The sequence below is a fragment of the Geotrypetes seraphini genome, chromosome 4 (assembly GCF_902459505.1).
Source record: "Geotrypetes seraphini chromosome 4, aGeoSer1.1, whole genome shotgun sequence".
In the NCBI taxonomy this organism is placed as follows: domain Eukaryota; kingdom Metazoa; phylum Chordata; class Amphibia; order Gymnophiona; family Dermophiidae; genus Geotrypetes; species Geotrypetes seraphini.
The window spans coordinates 150,703,499-150,730,703 of NC_047087.1; the positions used below are offsets into that span (position 1 = coordinate 150,703,499).

The 27,205-nt window shown below is 42.9% G+C and overlaps 1 protein-coding gene across 5 annotated transcripts in view; it reads right to left on the reverse strand.

Annotated features, from left to right (window-relative positions):
* GNAO1 (G protein subunit alpha o1) overlaps window positions 1-25,443 on the reverse strand; it is a 1,237,229-nt gene extending 1,211,786 nt beyond the window's left edge. For all 5 annotated transcript variants that reach the window (XR_004539356.1, XM_033943713.1, XM_033943712.1 and 2 more), the window contains exons 1-2: window positions 24,917-25,443; window positions 24,684-24,726 (exon numbers count right to left, since the gene is read on the reverse strand). Coding sequence is in view for 4 of the 5 variants with exons in the window: in XM_033943713.1 (XP_033799604.1) it covers window positions 24,684-24,726; window positions 24,917-25,034 (161 nt within the window). In the remaining variant the exon portion in view is untranslated. The remainder of the gene's footprint in view (window positions 1-24,683; window positions 24,727-24,916) is intronic.
* Between the last annotated feature and the right edge of the window lie 1,762 nt (window positions 25,444-27,205).

The window sequence follows — 27,205 nt, forward strand, 5'->3', positions numbered from 1 at the left end:
CAGTCAGCAGGAAATTTAACTGCCGACTTGATCTTGCTGGCCCTGCGCGGACTGACAGAAATTTTCTGCGGACTGACACCGGTCCACGGACCAGCGGTTGAAGAACTGTGCACTGTATCAACCGGCTAACCTTTATCCACATGTTTATTCACACCTTCAAAAAAGTCAAGCAAATTTATGAGGCAAGATCTCCCTTGGCTGAACCCATGCTGGCTCTCTCATTAAATCATGCTTGTCTATGTGTTCCACAATTTTATTTTTTTTAGAATTGTTTCTACACACAAAAAAAATGGAATGCAAAAAATAGCCCTCCTTCCCCTTCTACTTTACAATTCCTGTTTGTCTACTGGTATATTCAGGGCAGGAGAGATCCCCAGTTGCTCGTACCCATGTCAGCTCTATTCTCAAAATGACTATTGTGACTTTTTGCAGCAGTCTTGTGAGATTGCCACTAGAGGTCATGGCAGCTATTTTGAGAGCAGAGCCTGGCATGGACAGGAGCAACTGGGAATCACTCCTGGCTGACTACACCCCTAGACCATCAGGTGGGCAGGAGAGAGACAGTTTCTGTTCGGAGGAGAGGGAAGGGAGGGAAACAAGCAAGATAAAGCACAAATTTTTGGCTTCCAATTAAAACATATTTATTTTATTTATTTATTTATTTTAGGTATTTATATATCGCCTATCAAAATTATCTAAGCAGTTAACAATCTGGTGCTCAAGCAATACCCCTATCTATCCCAGTAAGCTCACAATCTATGGCTCACAATCTATTTAAAGTACAAGGGTCATTATTTATTTATTTATTTAAACATTCATATCCCTCATAACCAAAAACCTATGTAGGATACAAAAGAAAACACATAAACATAGGTGAGCAAACATACCCTGATCTTAAAATACTAACATGCAATTCTTAAACTTTCCCAAAATACACAATCATACAAGTTATTAAAAAAATAATGATCAAAATTTTCAAACATATAGATAATAAAACAATGTCAAATTCTGATAACATCATAACCCATCACAGATTTTAAAAAGCCCTATGAAAAAAGTAAAGTTTCAAACATTTACGGAAAAGTAAAAATGAAGAGATTGAAATTGAAGCCATAGTCATAGCCTTTCTGCCGAAATTGGGCAGAAAAGGGATTTAGGGCCATTTTCAGCACCACAACCAAAAACAAAATTCAGTTGGTCTCTATTTATGTTTATGTTTATTTTTGCTTATAAATCTTACATTATGGTATTTATTTTAGAAGCTAAACATGTCTTGGTTGTCAAAATTACCAATTTTATAGAGCCAGAATATGGAAGTCTAAAACCACTATATGTCATTATTCCCCTCCTTTACAAAGCCACGCTACCATTTGTAGCGCTAGCTGCTTTCTGATAAAAAGCTCTGACACTCATAGAATTCCTATGAGCGTCCGAGCTGTTACCGCCCCAGCTGACACTAAAAACACTAGCACAGCTTTGTAAAGGAGGGGGTATATGAATGGAGTAGAACAGATACAAGTGGATCAATTTTTCACTCTGTCAGAAATTACAAGAACAAGAGGACACTCGATGAAGTTACAGGGAAATACTTTTAAAACCAATAGGAAGAAATATTTTTTCACTCAGAGAATAGTTAAGCTCTGGAACGCATTGCCAGAGGTTGTGGTAAGAGCGGATAGCGTAGCTGGTTTTAAGAAAAGTTTAGACCAGGGGTGTCCAACCTTTTGGCTTCACTGGGCCGCATTAGCCAAAAAAAATGTTTCTGGGGCCGCACAAACTTTCAAACGCTGCAGCAAGACACAGGAGGGAGCCGGCAAGATGGTAAACACCCGGGGGCAGCAGAGGAAAACACTGCATCGCCCTTGATCAGTGCCGCACAAAATACTTCATGGGGCCGTATGCGGCCCTTGGGCCGCAGGTTGGACACCCCTGGATTTCTTGGAGGAAAAGTCCATAGTCTGTTACTGAGAAAGACATGGGGGAAGCCACTGCTTGCCCTGGATCGGTAGCATGGAATGCTGCTACTCTTTGGGTTTTTGCCAGATACTGGTAACCTGGATTGGCCACCATGAGGACAGGCTACTGGGCTTGATGGACCATTGATCTGACCCAGTAAGGCTATTCTTATGTCCATATGGCAATGGGGTGTGGACTGAGATTGTTTTAGGTAGGACTAGGGACGGCCCAAAAGATGAACATCCAGCTTTGATTGTAGAAGGGAAGGGAAGCCCATGCTTAAAAAGATGGACGCCCATATTCAGACCTGGTACTTGGCACATCTAGATTACAGAAAGTCACAGTAGATAGACGGTGACAGGTCAAAAACGCGCAAGACAATCGCGCGCAGACAAAATCGCGCAGACAAATCAGCGCTAAGACAATTCAGCGCAAGACAACTAAGCGCCAAGACAATTCAGCGCAAGACATTTGCACGCTAGACAATTGAGCGCAGCGACAACTCAGCACAAGACAATTGCGCGCAAGATAACTCAGCGCCATGACAATTCAGCGCGCCACTAGAGGCCGCTTGCCAATCAAAGGACATGCGCACGTACAGCACGTGAACACGTCATCACGTCAACGTGTGAATGCATTTTTGTTACCATGGTTATGTTCTCATGATATGTATTCTCCGAACAGCATTTAAATACAAGTCACGTGAATGCATTTTCGTTACTATGGTTACGTTTCCACATTATATATGTCCTCCGAACAGCCCGCCTTCCTTTCGCTGCCTGACCGTGTCCGTTATAGGTAAAGATCTGGTTTTGCTAGTACTTGATCTATAACGAATATTTGTCTTGCGTGGATTTTTCTCGCCTCTGATGAGAGTGAACATACTTCCACGTTTCTTCATTTACAGGTATGTTTATATTTGCGCTTCACGCGCAACAAAAGGCAGGGTATGATTATAAAACTGTGGATGAACTGACTAGGAACCGTTTATATTGGGTATGTTGATATTTATATTTCCGGTTCACGCGCAAGAAAAGGGAGGCGATGATCATAAAACTCAGCGCGATTGATTATAAAGTTTATATAGGGTATGTTGATATTTACATATTTACATTTGCGGTGCTCACGCGCGCGCCGCCGACCGCGTGCTTCACAATCGGTCCGGTTCACGCGCAAGAAAAGGGAGGGGATGATCATAAAGCTCAGCGCGATTGATTATAAAGTTTATATAGGGAATGTTTACATTTGCGGTGCTCACGCGCGCGCCGACCGCGTGCTTCACAATCGGTCCGGTTCACGCGCAAGAAAAGGGAGAGGATGATCATAAAGCTCAGCGCGATTGATTATAAAGTTTATAAAGGGTATGCTGATATTTACATATTTACATTTGCGGTGCTCACGCGCGCGCTGACCGCGTGCTTCACAATCGGTCCGGTTCACGCGCAAGAAAAGGGAGGGGATGATCATAAAGCTCAGCGCGATTGATTATAAAGTTTATATAGGGTATGTTGATATTTACATATTTACATTTGCGGTGCTCACGCGCGCGCCGACCGCATGCTTCACAATCGGTCCGGTTCACGCGCAAGAAAAGGGAGGGGATGATCATAAAGCTCAGCGCGATTGATTATAAAGTTTATATAGGGTATGTTGATATTTACATATTTACATTTGCGGTGCTCACGCGCGCGCCGACCGCGTGCTTCACAATCGGTCCGGTTCACGCGCAAGAAAAGGGAGGCGATGGTCATAAAACTCAGCGCGATTGATTATAAAGTTTATATAGGGTATGTTGATATTTACATATTTACATTTGCGGTGCTCACGCGCGCGCCGCCGACCGCGTGCTTCACAATCGGTCCGGTTCACGCGCAAGAAAAGAGAGGGGATGATCATAAAATTCAGCGCGATTGATTATAAAGTTTATATAGGGTATGTTGATATTTACATATTTACATTTGCAGTGCTCACGCGCGCGCCGACCGCGTGCTTCACAATCGGTCCGGTTCACGCGCAAGAAAAGGGAGGGGATGATCATAAAGCTCAGCGCGATTGATTATAAAGTTTATATAGGGTATGTTGATATTTACATATTTACATTTGCGGTGCTCACGCGCGCGCCGACCGCGTGCTTCACAATCGGTCCGGTTCACTCGCAAGAAAAGGGAGGGGATGATCATAAAGCTCAGCGCGATTGATTATAAAGTTTATATAGGGTATGTTGATATTTACATATTTACATTTGCGGTGCTCACGCGCGCGCCGACTGCGTGCTTCACAATCGGAACAAAAGCGAGGATAGAAGTTTAAAAATCAGCCAAATTCACTATGAATTGTTTAGATTGGGGATGCTTATATTTTTATGTGGGTATGTTTAGATATAATGGAATGCTCATTGGCGCGCCGTCAACTTTGCGCTCGGTTATCGGCGCGCCGTTGTCTCGTGCAATTTGGTCCCGTAACCGTAAAACACGGACCTTACGGACCTCCCGGATCTAAACCCGCAGGTCCTTAAAAATCCACGTTCCGCGCCACTTTTCAGGTCCCTGCCATTTTAAGTCTCTGGCTCTGACAGAGCTGTATGAGAATTTAACTCTGACGGATCCTAATGCTTTCCCCTCCCCATGCTAGGATCCATCTGAGTTAAATTCTCTTACAGCCCTGTCAGAGCCAGAGACTAAAAGTGGCAGGGACCTGAAAAGTGGCGCGGAACGCGGATTTTTAAGGACCTGCAGGTTTTGCATCCGTCTTGCGCTTAGTTTTCCCGCATGTTAAAAGAGCGAGGTTCATAGACAATTGCGCGCAAGACAATCGTCGGCGCGCCGTTGTCTTGCGCGATTTGGTCCCGTAACCGTAAAACACGGACCTTACGGACCTCCCGGATCTAAACCCGCAGGTCCTTAAAAATCCACGTTCCGCGCCACTTTTCAGGTCCCTGCCACTTTTAGTCTCTGGCTCTGACAGAGCTGTATGAGAATTTAACTCTGACGGATCCTAATGCTTTCCCCTCCCCATGCTAGGATCCATCTGAGTTAAATTCTCATACAGCCCTGTCAGAGCCAGAGACTAAAAGTGGCAGGGACCTGAAAAGTGGCGCGGAACGCGGATTTTTAAGGACCTGCGGGTTTTGCATCCGTCTTGCGCTTAGTTTTCCCGCATGTTAAAAGAGCGAGAAGGTTGAGTTATGGTATTAAGATTATGTATAATGTGATGATGGATATTAATTGGAAGCGTAATTGGATGGAGTTATAGAATTGAAAAGTAATAAAGATGTAAAGAAACATGTTGGCATGAGGTAAAAACTCTTATGCCAGCAACACTAGTATCTGAATATGTTTAATTTGAGTGTCGCATTATCTAATGATACAATATTATTGGGTAAGTCCATGAGAAAAAAAAAGGAAATTATCAGCACTGGAGTCACCATTCAACATATAAGTAATAATTAGAAAGATCATATACACTCAAGTATATAGTTTCGGGTGCAATTCATTATGTCACATTATCAAAATGGAAAGAACAGTAACAATAAAAAAGGGAAGTTGTAATAATTTTAATAAAATTTGGGAGCCATTAACATCTTACTGTAATGAATACACACTATTTTCTATTTAAAGATACACCGTCTTATAGTTGGGAGGGGGGTCTAATTATACTATTATTCATATTGGGAAAAGTAAGAGTGGGGAAGTGGGGTGGGAAGGGAGGTACTTATATCTATTATGTGATAATATAGACAGATTGACATGTGATGTATTTTATTTTAATGTTTTGATTCTTGTACACATGATGTGTCATTGAAAATGAATAAAGATTAAAAAAAAAAAATAAGAGTGTGCTCATGGTTTATAGTTTTATAAAGGCAATGGGTACCATTTTCTTTTGCAGGTATCATACATAAGAGGATATTCACATTTACAGGTATATGCATAGCTTCATTTTTTGGTTTTGCTAAATTGGAACAATAGGATAGGATAAGTAGTCTGATGGTAGGGCTTATTGGTGTAAACTTTTAGCCTTGGGTGTGTAGTGAGGGTGATTGTATACCATTGTTGTGGGTCCTTGTTTTGGACCTCTCTGCCTTCCTTCTGTCTGCGCTTAGGTATAATGACGTTCTTAATCCATGATGGTTGGCAAGCCAGATTTCCACTATTAGAGGTATGATTGCAAAGTTAAGTCCTGTTTGTTATATCTATGTGCTAACCTTATAAATTTTAGTCTTGCAGTCATGTGCTGAGGGATATGAATTTGCTGAAACCCTAGTCTTGTCTAGAAGTTCAATCTTGGAGGCAAGGTAAGTACAGAGGTATAGGATTTGTATATTCTATGTATGTAATAACCTTATATAATCTACTATTGAAGGTGACTACAATCAACAGAGGAAAATCAGGAGACCACGATCAACAGAGGACAGATATCTTCAGTGTTTTCCTGACAGGGATCGCACCCTTGCAGGTATATGGTGTTGTGCCATAGCACTGAACTTTACATATAGGGATTTGTATGTCATATGTATGTAATAACCTCATATAATCTATTATTGAAGGTGACTACAATCAACAGACTACAATCAAGAGACCACAGTCAACAGAGGACAGACATCTTCAGTGTTTTCCTGACAGGGATCGCACCCTTGCAGGTATATGGTGTTGTGCCATAGTGCTGAACTCTACATATGTATGGCCTAACCTCATCTATTTGACCTTTGTAGGTTTTTTTGTGTGCTGGGTGAACATGAAGTTTACATGCATGTTATAACTCTTGTAGGTACTGGTTCAGGGTCGAAGGTCGACTACAGTTCCTGAGGGTTTCATCGATATACTTCCAGTCTTACAGGTATGATGTTCTTTTGAGTATTTCATTCATGATATAGGCAATTGTATATCAATTGCAAGTCCAAATAGGATAATGTTATTAATTGTATGGTTTCAGGAGTGATTTGACATAGACATGGAAGTAATAACTTCACAGCGTGGGAGAGAGCACTGGGTTCATGAGGGCTATCGATATCGTCGTGACAGAGTGATGGCAGATGGATCCACGTCCTGGAGGTGTGTGCGCCGTGATTGTGTGGGAAGAAGAAAGAGGCTCGTCGATGGATCTTCTGTCGAGATAACGGCACATGTGCATGCACCCAACAATGCCAGAATTGAAGCTGATCGAATGATGGGAGACATACGTGAAAGAGCTGTGGCTACGGTTGAAAGGCCACGACAGATCATTCATGGCACAACAGCTGGTACAAGTTTAGAAGCAGCTACATTATTGCCTGCATACACCTCCATGCAGAGAACAATTAATAGAAAGAGAAATGCAGGTCATCTAGCAATGGGTAATCCAAGGTGCATAAGAGACATACAAATTCCTGAGCCGCTACAAAGAAGCATACGTGGTGAACAATTACTGTTGTGGGATTCAGGTGAAAATGATGAAAGACGCATTTTCATTTTCACAACACAATCTAATCTTGAGGTGTTGGAGCAACATGGACATTGGTTCATGGATGGGACATTCAAAGTTGCCCCCCATTTGTTTGTCCAAGTCTTTACCATCCATGCATTTGTAGACAATCGTGCACTTCCCATGGTCTACGTGTTGTTGAACAGTAAAAGGGAGGAGGACTATGAACGTGTGTTGAGGAAACTGCTGGAAACCAGAAACACGTTGGCACCATTGACAATCTTGATGGACTTTGAGAGAGCAAGTCTGCAAGCTGCCCACACAGTATTTCCCAATGCTACAGTTTCTGGGTGCCTGTTCCATCTGGGTCAATCATTGTGGCGCAGAATTCAACATGAGGGACTGACCGCCAGCTATAGAGATGAGGAGAGAGTAAGATTGTTCACCAAAATGCTGTTAGCATTAAGTTTTGTTCCTGTGGATGATGTTGCTGAGTGTTTCCAGACCTTGGAGGAGAGTCGACTAGATGAACTGACCCCGGTGTATGACTATTGGGAAGACAATTACATCGGGAGATTGCGGGCAAATGGGAGACGTGTCCCACCTTTTCCTATCGCTCTGTGGAATATGCGCTCTCGTGTGGAAGAAGGACTGCCTCGGACCAATAATTCTGTTGAAGGTTGGCACCATGCATTTCAATCCTCTGTTGCATGCCACCATCCAACCATCTTTAAACTCCTTGAACATATACAGCGTGAGCAAGATCACACAGAACAGCTGCTTGCTCGATTCCAGGCTGGTAACCGCGCACCACCCAGCAGTAAGAGCACGTATTACATTACATTACATTACATTAGGGATTTCTATTCCGCCATTACCTTGCGGTTCAAGGCGGATTACAAAAGATTAGTTTAAAAAAAAAAAAAACAGAGTTACAATGATTAGCTAGAGAGGTAAGTTGTAGATCTTATAAACATTTAGCAGGTTGTTGAGGGTGAGGTGGTTTGTAAAAGAGTTAATAGGTGGTCATAGTGGGAGTTCTTTTGTTATTATTAGTGCAGTAGTGGGTAGATCAAGTGTCAGTTTTAGAGTTAATAAGCGGTCGTGATGTCATTGCTGCTTCAGGAATTTCTTGAAAAGTGTGGTTTTTATTTCTTTTCTGAACGTCCTATAGTCTGGGGTGGTCATCAAGAGGTTGGAGATCTGGTTGTCCAGCCTTGCGGCTTGGGTGGCTAGGAGGCCGTCGTGTAGTTTTGTTCTTTTTACTTCCTTGATTGGGGGGGGTATGAATGGGGCGTGCGTTTTTCTTTGTCTTGTAGTGGGTGCTTGTATGAGGCGATTGTTCAAGTATGATGGACTGTCTCCGTGTAGTGTTTTGAATAGTATGCAGTAGAATTTGAATTGGATTCTTTCTTGGATTGGAAGCCAATGTGAGTTGATGAAGGCTTCAGTGATGTGGTCATGTTTTTTCAATGAGTAGATGAGTCTCAAAGCTGTATTTTGGATCGTTTGGAGTTGTCTAATCGTAGTTGCAGGGCAAGGAAGGAAGAGGATGTTGCAGTAGTCCAATATCCCTAGTATTAGGGATTGTACTATAAGTTGGAATTGTGTTCTTTCAAAGAATTTTCGGACTTGTCTCAGATTTCTCATGATTGCGAATGATTTCTGAATTGTTTTATTTATTTGCGGTTGCATAGTGCAGCATCTGTCTATGGTCATGCCAAGTAGTTTTATGGTGGTTTGGATGGGATATTTGATTGTGTTTATGTCTAAGTTGGTTGTGGTTTGGATCTTGTCATTTTCGAGAAGGATGAATTTGGTTTTGTCTTGGTTGAGTTTAAGTTTGTGATTTTTCATCCAGGTTGTGACTGTTTCAAGTGTTTGGTGAAGTTTGTCTGTCATGGTAGGTTTAGAGTGATCGTATGGGATGAGGATGGTGATGTCATCAGCATAACTATAGGTGGTTATGCCCATATTGTCCAGATGCGTTCCTAGAGAAGCAGTGTAGAGATTGAAGAGGGTGGGGGATAGTGGAGATCCTTGTGGTACGCCGCAGGGGTTTGACCAGGATTCTGACTTTTCTTTGTTTGATTTTACGCTGTAGGTTCTGAGTTTTAGGAATCCTTCAAACCAAGAGTATACTTTATCTGAGATGCCTATTGCGTCTAAGATCTGTAGAAGGATGTTGTGATCCACTAAGTCGAATGCCGCAGTTAAGTCCAGTTGTATGAGAAGCATTTTTTTCCCTGTGCTAAGGTGTTGTCTGACGGTATCCATAAGGGAGCCTAGTAGTGTCTCTGTACTGAAGTTTGTTCTGAAGCCTGATTGCATGGGGTGGAGTAGGTTGTGGTCCTCTATGTAATTGGTGAGGAGTTTGGCTACTAGGCCTTCTATAATTTTGACATATAGCGGAATTGAGGCTATAGGTCTAAAGTTAGATGGGTGGTTTTGTGGTGCTTTTGGGTCTTTTTGGATTGGGGTGATGACGATTTCGCTGAGGTCAGCAGGGAATGTGCCTTCTGTGAGCGTGAATTGAATCCATTGAAGAATTGTGGTGCGGAATTTTACACTAGAGGTGGTAAGGAGATATGAGGGGCAATGGTTGAGGTCACAGGAGGCATGGCTGTATTTTTTGTAGCATTTGTTGAATTCTGACCATTGTATGTTGGGGAATTGAGTCCAGATTCTGTCTGCTGCGGTTGCCTCTTTTCCTGGAGGGTGGATTGTGATTGGGTTTTGATGGGATGGGTTAAGGATGAGAGTGGCTCTGGTGTTGGTAATTTTGTTTTTGAAGTGTTCTGCTAAGAGGGTGGGTGATGGTGGAGGAGTATTCGTGGTGGTTGTGTATGGTTTGGTGTCTGTTAATTCTTTCAGGATTTGGAATATTTTTTTGGAATCTTGGGTTTCCGTGCCTATGAGGTTAGTATAGTAGCTTTTCCTCTTATCCCTTAGTTGATTTTTGTATTGTTTGTTGATTTTTTTCCATTCGGCTTTTGTTTGATCTTGGTTCTTTTTTCTCCATTTTCTTTCTAATCTTCTACACTGTCTTTTGAGTTGGAGTAATTCATTATCAAACCATTGGTCTGATTTCCTGCTGGTTCTGGTTTTGGTTTGTAGGGGGGCCAGATCATCAAGGATGTTGGTGGACACATTTTTCCAGTGGGAGATGAAGTTTTTTGGGTCGCAGTCTTGTATAGTTTCGTCTACATTTGACCAAAAGATGATTGGGGTGTGTGTTTGGTCATGGTCCAGTTGATGTTGAAGTTGTATGTGTAGTGGTCTGACCATAGGGATGGGGACCATGTTCCGTTAGGAGTTTGGATTGCTGGATTGGATGGTTGGTGAGTCATGAATGCAGCAATGTCCAGTTGATGACCTTTTTCATGGGTGGTTTGTGGGTTTAGGATCTGGAAGGATAAGGCTTTGAGGAAGGATAGACAGTTGTTTGCTGGTGTGGAGGTTGTGTCTTCTAGGTGTAGGTTTAGGTCTCCTAGGATGAGGTTATATTCTGCTGTTAATGAGTTTTGGTAGATGAAGTTTTCAAATTCAGGTCTCACTGTGGTCCAGTTTCCTGGTGTTATGTAGCAGAGCAAGCAGTTTAGTGAGTTTTTTAGTGTTGGGTTTGTGAGATGACATGCTAGGAGATCCATTTGCGGGGTGGATGTTTTTTCAAGTATGTTTAGAGTTAGGGAATTCTTGATTATTATTGCTAGTCCTCCTCCTCTTTTTTTTTCTCTGCAGGTTACTGTTATTTTGTATCCCGGCGGGCATACTTCTTTTATTCTTGGGTCTGTGTCTGAGGTTAACCAGGTTTCAGTGAGGAACAGGCAGTCAAGTTTTTCTGTTTTTATCCAATTTTTTATGTTTTCTGTTTTGGGTCCTAGAGCTCTGATGTTGACATAGGCACATGTAAGGGAGGTCGTGTCAGTCTGGGGAATGTGTGTTGTTTCCGGGTATATGAGTGTTGTGGGAGATAGATGAGATTTTGTTTTCGGAAGTGTTGGTCTTCTTCTCCAGGTAACAGTGATGGAGTGTTGAGTGCTGGCGTGGTGGTTCGAGTTTCTTGATGTGATTATTCTTCTGTTGGGATGTTGGAAGTTGGTTGTACTGGAAGTTGTGGTTGTGGTGGGAAAGTTGTTTGCTGCTGCTTTCCAACTAGAAATGAGGAGGATTATCAAAAGGGTGGTTAGTGTGTGTGTATGCAAGGAGAGCTTCATTTTTGATGTCTGGTTCGAAGTGTTAGGTAGAAGGAATGGTTCTCCCTTTGAGTCCCAGCTGGATCGGGAGGGGCCGGTTTTTTCGTGTTGGGAGGAGGGTGAGGAGCGGGGATCTCACGCTCCTTACCTTATGTTGGAAGTCGGCAGGAGGTCCTGTGGAGTGGTGTTCCCGGTTCCTAGGTCCGCAAGTGCTCCTCTCAGGTGCTCCACGGAGACGCTCACTAAGGCGCCGTTGACCCAGGGTCGAATTAAATATGGTGTCCTCCTGCGGGAACGGGGGGCGGAGCAGGGCTCCCACGCCGGCCCGTTCGAGCTGGCTTGTGTGGTGTTGGCGACGGGTTTGTCTTTTTGAGATGGTGTCCTCCTGCGGGAACGGGGGGGGCGGGGTAGGGCTCCCACGCCGGCCCGTTCGAGCTGGCTTGTGTGGTGCTGGCGTCGGGTTTGTCTTTTTAAGATGGTGTCCTCCTGCGGGAACGGGGGGGGCGGGGTAGGGCTCCCACGCCGGCCCGTTCGAGCTGGCTTGTGTGGTGCTGGCGTCGGGTTTGTCTTTTTAAGATGGTGTCCTCCTGCGGGAACGGGGGGGGGCGGGGTAGGGCTCCCACGCCGGCCCGTTCGAGCTGGCTTGTGTGGTGCTGGCGTCGGGTTTGTCTTTTTAAGATAGTGTCCTCCTGCGGGAACGGGGGGGCGGAGCAGGGCTCTCACGCCGGCCCGTTCGAGCTGGCTTGTGTGGTGCTGGCGTCGGGTTTGTCTTTTTAAGATAGTGTCCTCCTGCGGGAACGGGGGGGCGGAGCAGGGCTCTCACGCCGGCCCGTTCGAGCTGGCTTGTGTGGTGCTGGCGTCGGGTTTGTCTTTTTAAGATAGTGTCCTCCTGCGGGAACGGGGGGGCGGAGCAGGGCTCTCACGCCGGCCCGTTCGAGCTGGCTTGTGTGGTGCTGGCGTCGGGTTTGTGAGAGTGACGCAAAGACTAACAACGCTGCTGCCAACATATGGACAAAGACCTCTCTTTCAATATCTCCGTGGTATAGCACATAATCTGGAACTTTAGAGTTTGATGTTGAAGTTCAGGTTTTCCTGTTGCGATGCTACAATTGTGTTCACTCAGTGATTTGAACTTTGCTTTGACATGTCCATACGGACTTCCCAAGCACTTATGCTGCAGGAACAAAACAGACACTTTGAAATGTCTATGTCCCCCTCTCCTTTTCGTGGCCCGAAAGCTAGAGGCCTGCAAACTGTTGCGCTCAGGATCTCTCCCCCAGGGGTTTCCCTGAAGCCCTCCTCTGGCCCCTACCTATCCTAGTATCCACTGCTCTAACATGTGCCAAGCGTGAAGGTTTTTTATGCCGAGCAAGGTAACCCACTCAAGCATACTGTACTCGCTTTGACATTTTCACGGCATTGTGGGTGGTGTTCAAAGGCTTTTTCCTTCACGTAGGGAAGGTCAGATGGTGTCTTGGATGGAGCGGCTTCAGGGATAGTCAGTGTTAAGCTCCTTCCCTCCTTACACCCTTTAAATGTTGCTCATTTAATTTGAAGGGTGTGTATGGTCTTTCTTTTTCAAGGGTCTGCAAGCTAAATGTTTGTTTTCCACACATGGTGCAGGAACAGATGAGACACTTTAAATTGTCTATGTCCCCCACTCCTTTTGGTGGGCCAGACAGTCAGAGGCATGCTAACTAGTGTTTCAACTGTTTCACTTAAACTGTCTGTTAATTTGCTCCTGATGTTCTTTCACTGCTATAACCACATCCTCCTCACTTACTCACTGTCACTGATGTTTAACTGCTGTGCCAACCCTTAATGGATATATTATTGCACACTTGTTTATGATTTAAAATGAATAAAGACTTTATAAACAATTCAGCATGTTGTACATAAAATCATGAATGGTGACACTACATTTGAACATATGTGTATTACATGTTTATCACATAAGCAATATTTTAATAAACATTTACCAATGGTTAAAAACATTTTGTTGTTTTCTTTATGTTAGTATGACATATATAACCATGCCATTACATGTAAGTTTTTATTGTACTATCCCACTAAGTAACAAGTAAGGACACAATGTAAACAATTAACTGTTAGAAAGAACTGCAAGTGATGCATTTAAATTACAATGTTTTATGATTGGAACACTTGATGTTAGATTAAAAAATGATTAACATTTCTTCAAATCATATTTATTCTGACATCATTAAATATATCATTGGCCAATCTTTCCATTTCATTTTAGTTTATCCTAGAATGAAGAATAATATATAACTGGTGTCCAAGATGCTCAAAGTTAAATAACAACCCTCGTTTGTCTCATAGTTGCAAACATTGATCATCTCTTCATCCAACAACAAATTCGTGGCCATTTTTTTTATAATTCTTTATTCATTTTCACAAATTACATTAAGCTTTAATATTTTCATTCACAGTAACAATAAATACATCACTTATAAACAATCATTGGTAAATTACATAGATTTTTATCCATATCCCTCTCCCATCATAAAGAGTTCCACCAACAGTTATAATTTAATCTCCTCCAGTCTTTCTAATTATATGTGATTTGTTGAATGCCAAACCCTGTCATTATTAGTAATAATTTATTGTTATTCACAGAAATCTGTTATTTTGCTCTCATATCCATACCCAATATCACAGTATCATTTTTAATTTCTTCTTAGTAAATCCATTTAATAATTTATACCACTGGGCGGCCTGGTGACTCAAGAAGTCTGTCTGAAAACAAAGAAACTCCATACTATAATGATTAATAAGGTTTTTCCAATCAGGGAACCATGCCTGAATGGCATGCTTCAGTTGCATCCATCTACAATTTTCTGATTTATTAAGTCCAAACTTATGTTGCATAGCACCATTAGAAATAACATCATCCAATATACGTATTCCTGCTATCATCCAATGCTTCCAGAATAGTCTTTCTCCGCCAATTTGAATCCTGCAGTTGACCCATATGTATTCGATTGTCCTTACTATAGCTAGGCATTTTGATACTGAGAACATGGGATAGTCGCAATGGAGACATGAGTTGCCATTCTATCCACAACCGATCTGGGAGTTTTTCCATGAGTTCTGGAAGGATCCAATATATACCACGACGCAAAATATAGGCTTTATGGTAGCTATATAAATTTGGAAAATTTACCCCTCCCTCTGAAATTGATCTTTGTAAAGATACCAAAGCTACTCTAGGAGTTTTAACCAGCCAAATAAATCCCATAACTGCTGTGCACATCTCATTAAACCTCTATCCATTTATTTACAACAACGTTCATTATGGAAAATATGATGTTTAGTAATCAACATAAGTGTAAATAGAAAAGTCAACATCTGACTTACTGCATTGTGCAGTTTATTTCCTCCGCATCCCTCTTCTCTTACATATGTGATGTATGACTGTATTAATATATTAGGAGTGGAAAATGATGTGTAATAATTAAAATAATTTGCTCATGACTCCCTGATCTTTTTAAAACTAATATAATTTTATAGTTCTTATGTGTTTCCCATATGCAAACACTGTCATAGTTGCGCATGCGCGGATTCGTCAATCTCTCACGCATTTCACTTGCACCCAATCCTTTTGCGTATACAATAAATAAAAGATTATTGCCAGTATTTGATAAAGCCTGTTCTCATGTACGCTGCACTTTGATATTGGCACGAATCACATCTGAATATTTTGGATCAATAGGTTAGCACATGCATACATTGAACAACATATGCGCATGCGCAAGTAAGCAGCACATCCGCATTTACAAATCTCACCATTTACTCAGATTTCCCATTAACTATGTTCATCCGCGCGGTTTTCACTTGCGCTCATTATACTAAAACTTGTCAATTGTGCGAAAAAGTACTATAACTTTAATATGATGACATACGTCATCATTATGCACTAATGGAGACATGCTGATGTCATCACGTGTTTGAACACATACGCGCCATGCTAACGCTAATTGTGTTTCAATCAAGTACTACAAAACTATATACTATAAAATTCACACATACTCAATTAATATGCGCATTTCATCACTACAGTGAAGTAAAATCTGTTTGACGATTAACCATATCACACGTGTTTTAGATAACCAATAGCAGTGCTGAAAAGGGGAAATCTCACGATATTTAACACACCATCGGTCATGTGACTGGTATATAAGTTTAGCAAAAACGTCATTGATTCACAGAGAAGATGGCATCCTATGCAGGTTTCCGTGGGCGGAAGCCCAACTTCTCCGAGTGTGAAGTACTCATATTAACTGAGTACTTCATGCTCAATGCGAAACTGCTTTTCCCCGTTAAGGGGAAAAGACGAAATATAGGTGAAATGGACAGGGCCTGGGGTAAACTGGTGCGCCTTTTCAATGCACGCGCTATAACAACGCGCTCCGTAAGTATTTATCAAATACATGTTGTTCATAGACAATTGCGCGCTGACAAATTGGCGCGGAGAAATTTTTTTGTTTTTTTGCGCGGAAGGCAAAAATGGATATGCATCTCATGAAATCACACACTGCGTCATCATGCATCTGCCGAAAAATTGCGCAGTTGATAATGTTGTCTCTCATGTACTTATTTGAGTTAAATAGCTGTATTCCAGTCGTGTTTTCAGAATTTCAACAATGAATATGCTTGGAATCTATTTCTATGCACTGCTTTCAATGCATATTCATTGGTGAAATCCTGAAACCCGGACAACTGAAGTTGCCTACCCTTGCCTTAACATATCCCATATATATATCATGGCTCACTCATGTCTCTCCATTATATAATAGGTTGAAGATTTGAAGAAAAAAGCCCGAGAGCTTAGGCTCCATCACCCTGCATGGGTGCGGGCTGTAAGAAGAAATCTGGACAACACCCCAGGTATGTTACAGTAAAATATCGGGTGGGTATAAGGTGTGCAGTCATAATATCTGTGTTGATTAATCATGTATTTTAAACATTAACAGTTCTTCATATACTTCAGACATTACATGCATTTATGTCTTCAGATGCGAGTGAGGAGGAAGAGGAGGAGGAGGATCAGGAGGAGGAGGAGGAGGAAGATGAAGACACCCCAATCCCTGACCGGCCGTTTCTTCTCCCCCGCAGACGCCCCACTTCCCAATCCCCTTCAACTTCTGCCGAGTCCCGTCCAACGCTCCAACCCCCTTCCACCTCCGCCCAGTCTCATCCCACTTCCCCCCACCGACGCCCTAGACCACCCTCTAGAATACCCCTAAGAAAACGCCCCAAACCCTGCCCTGCCCCTTCATTCCCAATGCCCAGTTCCCCCTCCCTTCCACCCCCTAAACCCCAGTTCTGCCTTCAACTTTTCCCTGAAATTCGACCCTCTGTCATCACCTCTCATCCAACCCTCCCACGTACCTCCATGAGTACTGCCTCAACCCCCATCCTGGACAGATTTAGTGACCTCTCTGTCCAGTCCGGTAAGTGTTCAGATATTTTGATTATGTAATTTTTTTATTTTAAAATCTTTTATTCATTTTTACAACGTACATCAAGTGTACAATTAATAAACACATTTAAGATTTAAGACATCACTTGAATTTTCTTAATATAATATCAAATGCTTAGGTTTATTCATATGTAGCAAAAAGAACCAAGTTTGTCTCATAGATGCTTCCACTGTACACTTTATCTGCCAAGACCATGCTGACTACGTAATTGTCTTTTCAATGTCCACCTGCTTTTCATGCTCTTTTTCATTGCAGATATATTGGCATCCCCCTCCTCTTCCCCGCCTATGTCAACATCCCCCCTCCCCATTCAAAGCCCCAACCGTTGTTCCACCTGTTTTGTCCCTCTCCGACCCTCCACCAGAGATTGTGGGACCAACCCTGCACCGGCCACCACCCCTGTTGCAGCGACCACTATTGTGGCTCACGCTGCCACAAACACAGATCCTCCGCCCAGTTCTGTAACAGCGGAGGACATTTACACGGCGGTGGTTACCATCTTAGCATGGGTGGAGAACATTAACAACTGTGCTGAGGAGTCCGTCCGACACATCCGTGACGTGACAGGGGCATTACAGGTGTTGCTTGAAGCACTTCGTGGTACCCCTCCCACCCCGCCCACCCCGTGAATGGCTCCCGCTGTTACCGAGGGAGCTGCACCCTCTAGTCACCACTCCTCCCTCCCCTTCTTCCCCCCCTGCCTCACTCCCTCCCCCTCCTGCCCTCAGCCCTCCCAGAAAGAAAACAAAAAAATGACAAAAAAACTCCCTCCCCTTCTTCCCCCCCTGCCTCACTCCCTCCCCCTCCTGCCCTCAGTCCTCCCAGAAAAAAAACAAAAAAATGACAAAAAAACTCCCTCCCCTTCTTCCCCCCCTGCTTCACTCCCTCCCCCTCCTGCCCTCAGCCCTCCCAGAAAAAAAAACAAAAAAATGACAAAAAAACTCCCTCCCCTTCTTCCCCCCCCCTGCCTCACTCCCTCCCCCTCCTGCCCTCAGCCCTCCCAGAAAAAAAAAATGACAAAAAAACTCTCTCCCCTTCTTCCCCCCTTTTCATCCACCCCCCTCCACACTCCCACCCCTTCACATCCGTTCCCAACTTACCCACCCCACTCCACCTACAGTCTCCAGCTTCATGACTCGCCTGCCTCCTACCGTCTCGTGGGATCTTCAGTCCTCCTGTGAGTGGCTCTCTCTCTCTCAGCCTCCCTCACCCTCCCTCCTCCCTCTCTCTCCTCCCTGACTGCAGTGTTTTCTTTGCCCTCCAGCCTCCTGTGTCGCAGCAGCTGTGACTACAACTTCACAATTGAATTCTCCAGCTTCATGACTCGCCTGCCTCCTACCGTCTCGTGGGATCTTCAGTCCTCCTGTGAGTGGCTCTCTCTCCCTCAGCCTCCCTCACCCACCCTCCCTCCCTCTCTCTCTCCTCCCTGACTGCAGTGTTTTCTTTGCCCTCCAGCCTCCTGTGTCGCAGCAGCTGTGACTACAACTTCACAATTGAATTCTCCAGCTTCATGACTCGCCTGCCTCCTACCGTCTCGTGGGATCTTCAGTCCTCCTGTGAGTGGCTCTCTCTCCCTCAGCCTCCCTCACCCTCCCTCCCTCCCTCTCTCTCTCCTCCCTGACTGCAGTGTTTTCTTTGCCCTCCAGCCTCCTGTGTCGCAGCAGCTGTGACTACAACTTCACAATTGAATTCTCCAGCTTCATGACTCGCCTGCCTCCTACCGTCTCAGCTCCCATGTCTGCACTTGGCTTGCCAGCTCTCCTTTGATGATCAGAAAAATGTGACATCATATCTATGATACTTTTAAAAAGACATTTTAATATACAGTTTATTGAAAATAAAGGACAACTGCGTACAGGATAAATGCAAAACCTTATCAAACATAACTTTTAATTTACATGGCTGTGTCAACTAGGTAGAATTTGTAATGCTACAAGATTGACAGCTTATCTTGTTTAGAGATGTTATTAATAGAGTAGAACACTTATCATTCTTAATCCTTTAAGTATAAATGAAATGAAATGCATAGACGTGATATGTCAACATCTTTCACATTGTGCACACACAATGTCATAGATGTATAAGGTGTACACCTGGCATAATTTTAGTCGCCCATCTCCCTGTATGTCTCTTGTGAGGAGATGCGCATTTAGTTTGCTTTAAATCCAGAAGTACTTACCATTAATAAAACAGGGGCACTGGTCTCCTGAAGTAATAACATGTATTTAATACGTACTTCCTGAGTGCATTGAACAGGTGCGCCAGTTTGCCCCAGGCCCAGTCCATTTCACCTATATTTCTAACTTTCCTGTTGATGGGGAATAGCAGTTTAGCATTGAGCGACATGTACTCAGTTAATCAGAGTACTTCACGCTTGGAGAATTTGTGTTTCTGCACACAAAATCCATAATAGGAAGCCATCTTCTCTGTGAATCTATGACATTTTTGCAAAGTACTCAGTTAATCTAAGTACTTCCTGAGTGCAGTGTCAAAACACTAGCATTGAACAGGTGCGCCAGTTTGCCCCAGGCCCAGTCCATTTCACCTATATTTCTAACTTTCCTCTTGATGGGGAATAGCAGTTTAGCATTGAGCGACATGTACTCAGTTAATCAGAGTACTTCACGCTTGGAGAATTTGTGTTTGTGCACACAACATCCATAATAGGAAGTCATCTTCTCTGTGTATCTATGACATTTTTGCAAAGTACTCAGTTAATCTAAGTACCTCACCACCAACCACCCCTGTTTCAACGACCACTATTGTGGCTCACACTGCACACAGACACACACACACACACTGACTGAATGAGAACCAGAGTCAGTTTTCTCCACACTATGTCCATTTTTCAAATGTTCCTGTGCTTGATGGGGAACAATACTTTAGCATTGAACAAAACGTACTCTATATGGACTAGATTTATGTATGTATCTCTATATATGATCTTTTAAAGTTCATAGCCTTTTACATCCTCTAGTTCAAACACTGACTCTCAAGCATACAAAATACTTCTCTTTCTGTTTACTTGTGTTCAATAATACTTACTTTGCATTTAACTTTGCCCTGGGAGACCTATGCTCACTGTATTATGCTTTCTTCAATAATACAGTTACCCAGAAATAAAAGCATTATAATACAACTATTGATTGATTCCAGAATTTATTTTACACTCACAAACTCCAATGACATTATGAACTTTTAATGACTTATAATGACTAAGGTTGCCATTTAACAAATTGGTTATTATTCTCTTTTAACATATTAAGACACTTCATAAACTTAATAACTAGAAGACTGCAAACAAATTGTGGACAGTTTTGTTTGGTTTTTATTCGGGGGGGGGGGTTTCAGTGAAGCTTGTCTTTAATCTTTGGAATCTGTTGGACCTGAAGACAACTGAGCGTGAAGACGACAGAGCGTGAAGACACTTATTGTAAGTTTGAAAATGAATAACAATTTAAACAAACAAAGAAAAAGAGATAATGACCTTCATAAACACTTAAAACATATATTCTGTCATGTAAAGATCATTAAGCGAATTCAGCTTTACAAAATTTTGAGAATTCATAAAATAAACATATCATGCAAAACAAACACAAATAAATGATTACTTAGAAATAATGAAACTTAGCATTTGACAGATGGATCAGATGAATAGACACTGCAGGCTATGGGCATTTCATTATGACCCCAATGCAAACACCCACTATGCCCATTTACCTTCCACTATTACAGATCTCACATTCCCTAATGAATGTGTCTGGTAACGGGACAAAACACCTGGGTCAAAAACTGAGAACTATCCCAAAATCTGCAGCCTGGAACTGGGTAACCTGGCCACCCTGTTACTTTGATTTATTAAACTCTTGTTCAAATATGAGAATGACACAGGAACTAAATTTCACCATCCTGTCCCTATGAGTTATGTTGCTGTCCTTGTCCCTCTCCCATTCCTATCATCTCTGCTTTAACAGTGTCAGGTCAAGACCACGCCAGGACAAAGGCCGCGCGCAGACAACTGAGCTCAGCGCAGTGGCACCTGAGTTGCTGGCGCTGAGTTGTCTTGCGCTCAGTTGTCTTGCGCTGAGTTGTCTTGCGCTCAGTTGCTGGCAAGACTCAGTTGTCTTGCGCTCAGTTGCTGGCGCTCAGTTGTCTTGCGCTCAGTTGCTGGCGCTCAGGGTTCATAGACAATTGCGCGCAAGACAATCGCGATCTCTGCTTTAACAGTGTCAGGTCAAGATCACGCCAGGACAAAGGCTGCGCGCAGACAACTGAGCTCAGCGCAGTGGCACCTGAGTTGCTGGCGCTGAGTTGTCTTGCGCTCAGTTGTCTTGCGCTGAGTTGTCTTGCGCTGAGTTGTCTGGCGCTGAGTTGTCTGGCGCTGAGTTGTCTTGCACTCAGTTGTCTTGCGCTCAGTTGTCTTGCGCTCAGTTGCTGGTGCTCAGTTGTCTAGCGCTCAGTTGTTGGCGCTCAGTTGTCTTGCGCTCAGTTGTCTTGCGCTCAGTTGCTGGCGCTCAGGGTTCATAGACAATTGCGCACAAGACAATCGCGATCTCTGCTTTAACAGTGTCAGGTCAAGATCACGCCAGGACAAAGGCCGCGCGCAGACAACTGAGCTCAGCGCAGTGGCACCTGAGTTGTCTTGCGCTCAGTTGTCTTGCGCTCAGTTGTCTAGCGCTCAGTTGTCTTGCGCTCAGTTGTCTTGCGCTCAATTGTCTGGCGCTCAGTTGTCTTGCGCTCAGTTGTCCCGCTCGTGCACATTTCGGTAAATAAGTTCCGCTCAATTGTCTTGCGCTCAAATGTCTCACGCTCGGTTGTCTTTGCGCTCACTTGTCTTAACGCTCAATTGTCTTCCGCTCATTTGTCTTGCGCTCAGTTGTCTCTCGCCCAGTTGTCTGCGCGATTTTGTCCGCGCGCGATTGTCTTGCGCGCAATTGTCTATGAACCTAGATAGACACCTGGAGGGACACAGTTTTTTAAAAATTTACGAAAACCTGCAGTAGGACTTGATCCAGGAACCTCTGGATTGCTACCCTGGTTCTCCTTTGTATGAATCTGTGTGGCCCTTTTATAATGTGGACATTCTTCCGCTGCCACACAGCTGTCCATGCCCCTGTTTTTGACCCATTCATAATTTGGACATTTCAGTTTGTAAAATATAATAAAACAAAAACATAAGGGAAAAAATAATACCATTTTTATTGGACTAACTTAATAGATAATCCCTTCTTCCTCAGATCATTTATAAAATGGAGGTTCACACTGGATGTAGACAGAATTTGGATATCCATTTCTTGTATTTTAGGACAGACTGTATACTTAATTACTTTCCATGAGTATGAATCCTTGGCACATCACTCCTAATATCTTGTGTATCTCTCCAGAATGCATCCTAATATTTCCCAAAAAGGAGATCAAGTAAATGCTACTATCAAGTTTCAAGTTTATTAATTTTTTATATCCCGCAAATCGTGGAACAACTAAGCGGCTTACATAAAATAAGTACAAATATTTTAAAAATTAAAAATTGAATTAAAAATAAAAATAAAAACATTAGAGAAAAAATAAAAATAAATAAATTAGAGCAAAATAAAAACATTAGAGAAAAAATTTGCACCACATCTTTCTTCAATATTCACTATTAAAAGAGTTACAGCTTCTTGACAGACAAAACACAATCTTCTACAATAATGATTAAGTTGTAGTTTCAAGCTTCATTTTAAATTCAAAACATATTTAAAAATTCCCATCTGACATATAATAATCAGAAACAGATAAAAATATATAAATGTAAATGATACATGCCCTATTGCTTTGACACAGAATTCCCATTTTGATAATAGATTTTATCACTCTTTTAATAGCACAGCTCTTTTTCTGCAGATTTGAGTAACTTCCATATTCACTTTTGGGATACCATATGAGACTAAAACATTCTTTATTTTACATACTTTATGAAGCAGAACGTTAAGTTGTGACCGAAAACCAAAGCTAAGCCTCAAATAATATTTCAACCCTCACAAGCAACGTGATTTCCGATAACTCACGAGTTCCTTATTCCGAAGTCTTTCGGCTACTTCCGACCATTGTAGGAGGCTGCCGGAATAAGGCGAACCTTACCCGAGCTGCTCCGAAGGACACCGATTCTTCGAGTGGGCGGAGCCAGACTAGCCGTAAGCTCCCGAGGGCAAACCCTCAGCCACTTTCAGGTCTCTGCTGGGCGCTGTCCAACACTTGAAGCGCCTGAAAATCTAACGAGCTATTTATGCCCGGTATCTGTGTAAGACTTACAAATTCAACTCCTAAACTCAAATCAAGACGTCAGACAGAAACCAGCATCCCCTCTCCATCGTCCACATTTCTACATGCCGACATATTGCATAAAATACTGGATCTTAACAATAACCACCCCCCTCACATATACCAGATTTCTTAACAACACTACATGAAAAGGGATAATAATAATAACAGCTTATATACCGCAATACCGTTGAGACATTATTTTGGTATTAAAAAAACCCAGGAATTTAATTCCGTGAGTAAATTCTTTTCAATGATGGCGCCGCTTGAATAGCATTTTCTTGGGTGTCTATAGAGAGATATTTAAGCCTATTTTCTGCATTAAAATCAACGAATAACTTCTTTTGAAAATATTTTCCATTGTTTTCCTGTGAGATGCAATTACTTCAGCTATCCTGTCATGACGAAAAAGAATAATTTTTGTTTATTCATAGCAATTACTAATTAGTAACAGTGTGTGCAAAGGTGTCACAGCAAAGCCTTGTAAGAAGCCAATATCAAACATACTAATAAATCTTTCGATTCAAAATATTTCCAATGTGTATACAAACATCAGATTATACATAACCGAAACATTTTAGGAACAGAAAAGTATTCGAAAAATCAAACAGATACACATTGACAGAAATATAGAGCAGGGGTTTTGCGAAAAGGCTTATTCATATACCTAGTTTTAATAATTTCGGTTTAAATACAACTTGTGAGCATCAGCCAAATTATTTTTTATTATGATAAAAGATGAAATCCTGGTAAAGGGGGATTTAAATTGTGGTGATCATTAACTTAAATCCCCCATCAGTCAGATTTTTTAATAACTGCCACAAAGTCAATCCAATCGTACATGTCAGGAGATCAAACACTATAAAAGGAGCTTGGAGATTAAAAAAACCAAACAACCCAGCAACTACTTTGGACATTAAGCTTAATTGACAGTGGTAAATGTAATGATTCTGCTCCACTTATATCTATGCCATTCAAATCAGTCTGGTACTCCCTTCACTCTCCCTCACTCTGAAACAGAACTCGTATAACCTTCTATTCAGCACCAAATCCATGAACAGCGGGCACCACGCTGTGACAGTATCTCCTCCATCTTATTTGATCTACAAATCACTACACATAAAATGTACTCAGTGTAAAAGAAAAGAAAATGACCAGCAATACAGAACGGATAACCACTCTATGGAAAATATGGCGGATCCGATGTCATTAATATACAACTAACCGACCAAACAATTCAATCATATTAGGAGAAACGCAATACAAACTGACAGAAGAAAATGCAAAATAAATGGGAGGAGCGGGGTTATAAGAGGAAACTACTTACTTCATCTGCTTCACGATGGTGCTTTTCCCCGATTCTCCTGCCCCTATTGGGGACACACAAAAAGAGAGAGAGAGAACGAAAGATCTGTGAGTATCATAAGGAAATAGATTACATAAAAGGAGTCGTTATGATAAGGTTGCACTGATCAACATTGAAAACCATACACGGTTCACATTTAAAACAAGTCTTTAAATTTTAATAAATCGCAATCAGTTCTATCACGTAGTCCTCACCTAACAAAAGCAATTTCACATCTTTTGCTGCGCTTATACCATCCTCTTTCAGATTTTTCTCAATCTGCTTGCTCCTTTCTAAGGCGGCTCTCTCCTCCGCGCTCAGTGTACATCCCATAGTGGCAAAACCTCGGTTCTTGCGCTCCACCACAAAAAAGGACCAAAAAAGGTGAACACCAAATGCCTCCCTTTTCGTCTTTCCCTCTTTCTCTTTATATAATTAGCAATTTAGACATCCAAGTGGGACAAGCGAGCTAGTTGGCACTAGGTTTGCAGAAGACGGAGCTGGATCGCCTGAAAAGGAAGGTGGGTCCCTGTAGCTAGAAGATTTTTCCGTCTCTTTCCAGGGCTGGGGGTCTCTAATGGGCGGCGGCGGCGATGCCTGCGAGCGATCGCATCGTTCAGCGGATCACAATGGAGAAGAGAGAAGGTAGAGCGAGTGCGCCAGAAGCTGCACAGGGACTGCCTGACTCAATGACGTCAGCAAAACGAGGCGCTTGCTCCGAGCCGCTGGAGCGTGTGTTCCTTCCCCGGTACCCCCTGCCTACGGGCTAAAGTCACGCAGACCCGCCTCCCGCCCACGTCTGTTTCCTTCCAGGCCGGACGCACGGCGCTGCTTAAACCGCGCACACCCCTTAAATCGGCGTGCGTCTCACTAACCGTCACCCCCTGCCTGATAGTTCACGGGTAATAGTACTCGGACAATCCTGGAACTGGCGTCAGGAGATGGGTCTGAAGTGAAACCACCAAGGTCTTCAATGGAATGGAGCCGCAGTGTTTGCTAACAAATATATTACATTCCCATCCCAACATAGAACAGAGAAGCAAGACTGTACGAAGGGGTGCCGAAAAGTTCTCAGCCCAACCGACCTAAATTCTGAGCTTATTGTGCCTCTAGCTGAAGAGTGTTATCTTATTTTAAGTGCCAATTTACAAAGACAAAATTCTCTAAGAGGGGGATTACATTGTTTCAGATCATTATTGAACCCTGTCTACTTCGTTCTCATCTGTTGAGCTGAGAATTAAGAACATAAGAATTGCCGCTGCTGGTCAGACCAGTGGTCCATCAGGCCCAGCAGTCCGCTCACGCAGCGGCCCCCAGGTCAAAGACTTGTGCCCTAACCGAGACCAGCCCTACCTGCGTATGTTCCGGTTCAGCAGGAACTTGTCCAACCTTGTCTTGAATACCTGGAACATGTTTTCCCTTATAACAGACTCCAGGAGAGCATTCCAGTTCTCCACCACTCACTGGGTGAAGAAGAACTTCCTTATGTTGGTACAGAATCTATCCCCTTTTAACTTCAGAGAGTGCCCTCTCGTTCTCTCTACCTTGGAGAGGGTGAACAACCTGTCTTTATCCATTAAGTCTATTCCCTTTATTATCTTGAATGTTTCGATCATGTCTCCTCTTTTCAAGGGAGAAGAGGCCCAGCTTCTCTAATCTCTCACTGTACGGCAACTCCTCCAACCCCTTAACCATTTTAGTCGCTCTTCTCTGGACCCTTTCAAGTAGTACCATGTTCTTCATCATGTATGGCGACCAGTGCAGGACGCAGTATTCCAGGTGAGGGCGTACCATAGCCCGGTACAGCGGCATGATAACCCTCTCCGATCTGTTTGTGATCCCCTTCGTAATCATTCCTAGCATTCTGTTTGCTCCTTTCGTTGCCACTGCGCATTGTGCAGACGGCTTCATTGACTTGTCGACCAGTACTACCAGGTCTCTTTCCTGGGGGGTCTCTCCTAGTACAGCCCCGGACATCTTGTATTCGTGTGTGGGATTTTTGATACCAACATGCATTAGCTTACACTTATCCACGTTGAACCTCATTTCCCATGTCGCTACCCATTTCTCGAGCGTGGTTATGTCACGTTGCAAATCTTCACAATCCCCCTGCATCTTCACTACTCTGTATAACTTCGTATTGTCTGCAAATTTTATCACCTCACTCGTTGTACCCATTTCCGGATCGTTTATGAATATGTTGAAGAGCACAGGTCCAAGTACCGAGCCCTGTGGCACCCTACTGGTGACGTTCTTCCAGTCCGAATATTGTCCATTTACCCCCACTCTCTGTTTCCTATCTGCTAGCCAGTTTTTAATCCATGTGAGTATTTCACCCTCTTCCATGGCTCTCTATTTTTCGAAATAGTCGTTCGTGCGGAACCTTGTCGAATGCCTTCTGAAAATCCAGATATACAATGTTGACCGGGTCACCCTTGTCTATCTGCTTGTTTACCCCCTCGAAGAAGTGCAGCAGGTTCGTCAAGCAAGATCATCCTTTGCTG